General features: G+C 31.1%; 1 protein-coding gene across 1 annotated transcript; it reads right to left on the bottom strand.

Annotated features, from left to right (window-relative positions):
• Positions 1 to 1,118: 1,118 nt before the first annotated feature.
• On the bottom strand, positions 1,119 to 1,469 carry LOC107892761 (zinc finger A20 and AN1 domain-containing stress-associated protein 7). Its single transcript, XM_016817813.1, has one exon. The coding sequence runs from the start codon at positions 1,467 to 1,469 to the stop codon at positions 1,119 to 1,121; it is 351 nt and encodes a 116-aa protein (XP_016673302.1).
• Between the last annotated feature and the right edge of the window lie 309 nt (positions 1,470 to 1,778).

Below are 1,778 nucleotides of genomic sequence, written 5' to 3'. Positions count from 1 at the left end.
TTGAAATTTTGGAGGAAAAATATGTTTGGATGCTATAAAATTAAGAGGATGAAAGGAATTTTGAGAGAAATCTCTTTATTTCATATCTAACAAATTTTGAAATTGTTGAAAGTCTTGGAGGAAGGGACGGTGGATGGTCTTATGTAGCCAACCGAAATTTAAAATTTGAGCTATTTACCTCCATGCCCCCTCATATTTCCTCCATTATTCTAAATGCTCCTATTTAAAGACTGTTCCAATTTTAACCGTCACCAATATATTTTTATCAATCCAATTATTATTTTCATTATTAATTCCTATTTAATTATTTATTTTATTTTATTAATTTCTAATTTCTACGACACTAACTCAATATTTCAATCAAGCCCACGATTAAATTACCCGATTTTGTTAACCTGATTTTCGACGTGTGACAACTAACTTAACTTATATAGTTTAATTAAAGTTTAATTAAAATATTTTAATTAACATAAACATGATTTAAACTAAGTTAATCTAACTTAAATCATTCTTAGTGGATTTTGACATCACCACCCACTAACTTCGACATTAAAATGGTTTATTATCATTTTAGACCTTTGGCTAATTGCAATTTAAGTTCTCAAATCTTTTTCAATTAAAAATTTATAGTGATTGAACTTTTATAATTTAGTTCTTGTATCTTAATTAATTATTTAATTGATAAAATTACTTCACCGAACCTCAATATATTTTTACATTAACCACGTAAAAATTTATATTTATATTTAATATTTATAGACTCGGTTTACGAAAATAGGATTTTGAAACTACATTTTTTGATATCATTAAAAATCAAGCCGTTACATAAACAACATTGATCCATTGTTATAATGAAAGATCAAAGGAAAATACATTCAAAATAAAAATGAAACTTAAAACATTCATTGATCCATTTTTTTTTAATTATGGAGTGATTCACCCTTAAACAACCCCCTCAATGATATCCCACAACCCCAACAAAACACTAGTAACAACATAAATTACTAAATCACCCCCTCAAAATTCCATCGACCCTAAATCTAATTGAGCCCTCGATAAGCTCAAGATGGAAAGAAATAAAAGGAAGAAACACGTTCATTCAACAACAAGCCCCCACTTTAGAACCTCTCCCCCTTATCAGCTTTAGCAATAGGGTTTGCCTTAGCAATGGCATCGCATCCAACACCCTTGAAATCAAAAGACCACTCATGTTTTTTTGGGTACCAATACTCGCCACAGAACGTATTCTCGCACCTGCACTTAAACCCAGTTAACCCAACCTTCATCCTACAGATAAAACACTTGTTTGCCGCCTTTGGTTCTAGTTGTTGACTACAAGCAACGACAACATCAACTGGCAGTTGTTGTTCAATTGAGGTAGACGAGGAACCCACATGAGGCTTAAATGCCTCCACAACGATAGGTAGCTTTAAGATGGCCCTGAATAGGGAGTGACAAGATGACGACATGGGGATTTGGTATCTCCATTTCTAAGGTATAGAGGGAAAAAGTGTTTTGGACTAATTATAGAGAGGCTCTTAGTTTTAGTCAAAAGTAAAATAAATATCACATGTCAATCACTCAATGAGTTAACATGCCACGTTAATAATTTGTTAGTGGATTAACGAAATTTTATACAGCAGTAACTAATTCAACCAATTATCTTAATTAAAGTGACTAAATTGAGAAAAAAATTAGATTGACTAAAATAGGACAAACCTTATTTTAGAGTGACCTTGGGTATAGTTTACCTACTTTTCTTTGATATTTTTTTACTT

This window comes from Gossypium hirsutum, chromosome D09, assembly GCF_007990345.1.
Source record: "Gossypium hirsutum isolate 1008001.06 chromosome D09, Gossypium_hirsutum_v2.1, whole genome shotgun sequence".
Taxonomy (NCBI): domain Eukaryota; kingdom Viridiplantae; phylum Streptophyta; class Magnoliopsida; order Malvales; family Malvaceae; genus Gossypium; species Gossypium hirsutum.
The sequence above is the reverse complement of the archived record's forward strand: the minus strand, read 5'-3'. Positions and strand labels throughout refer to the sequence as shown.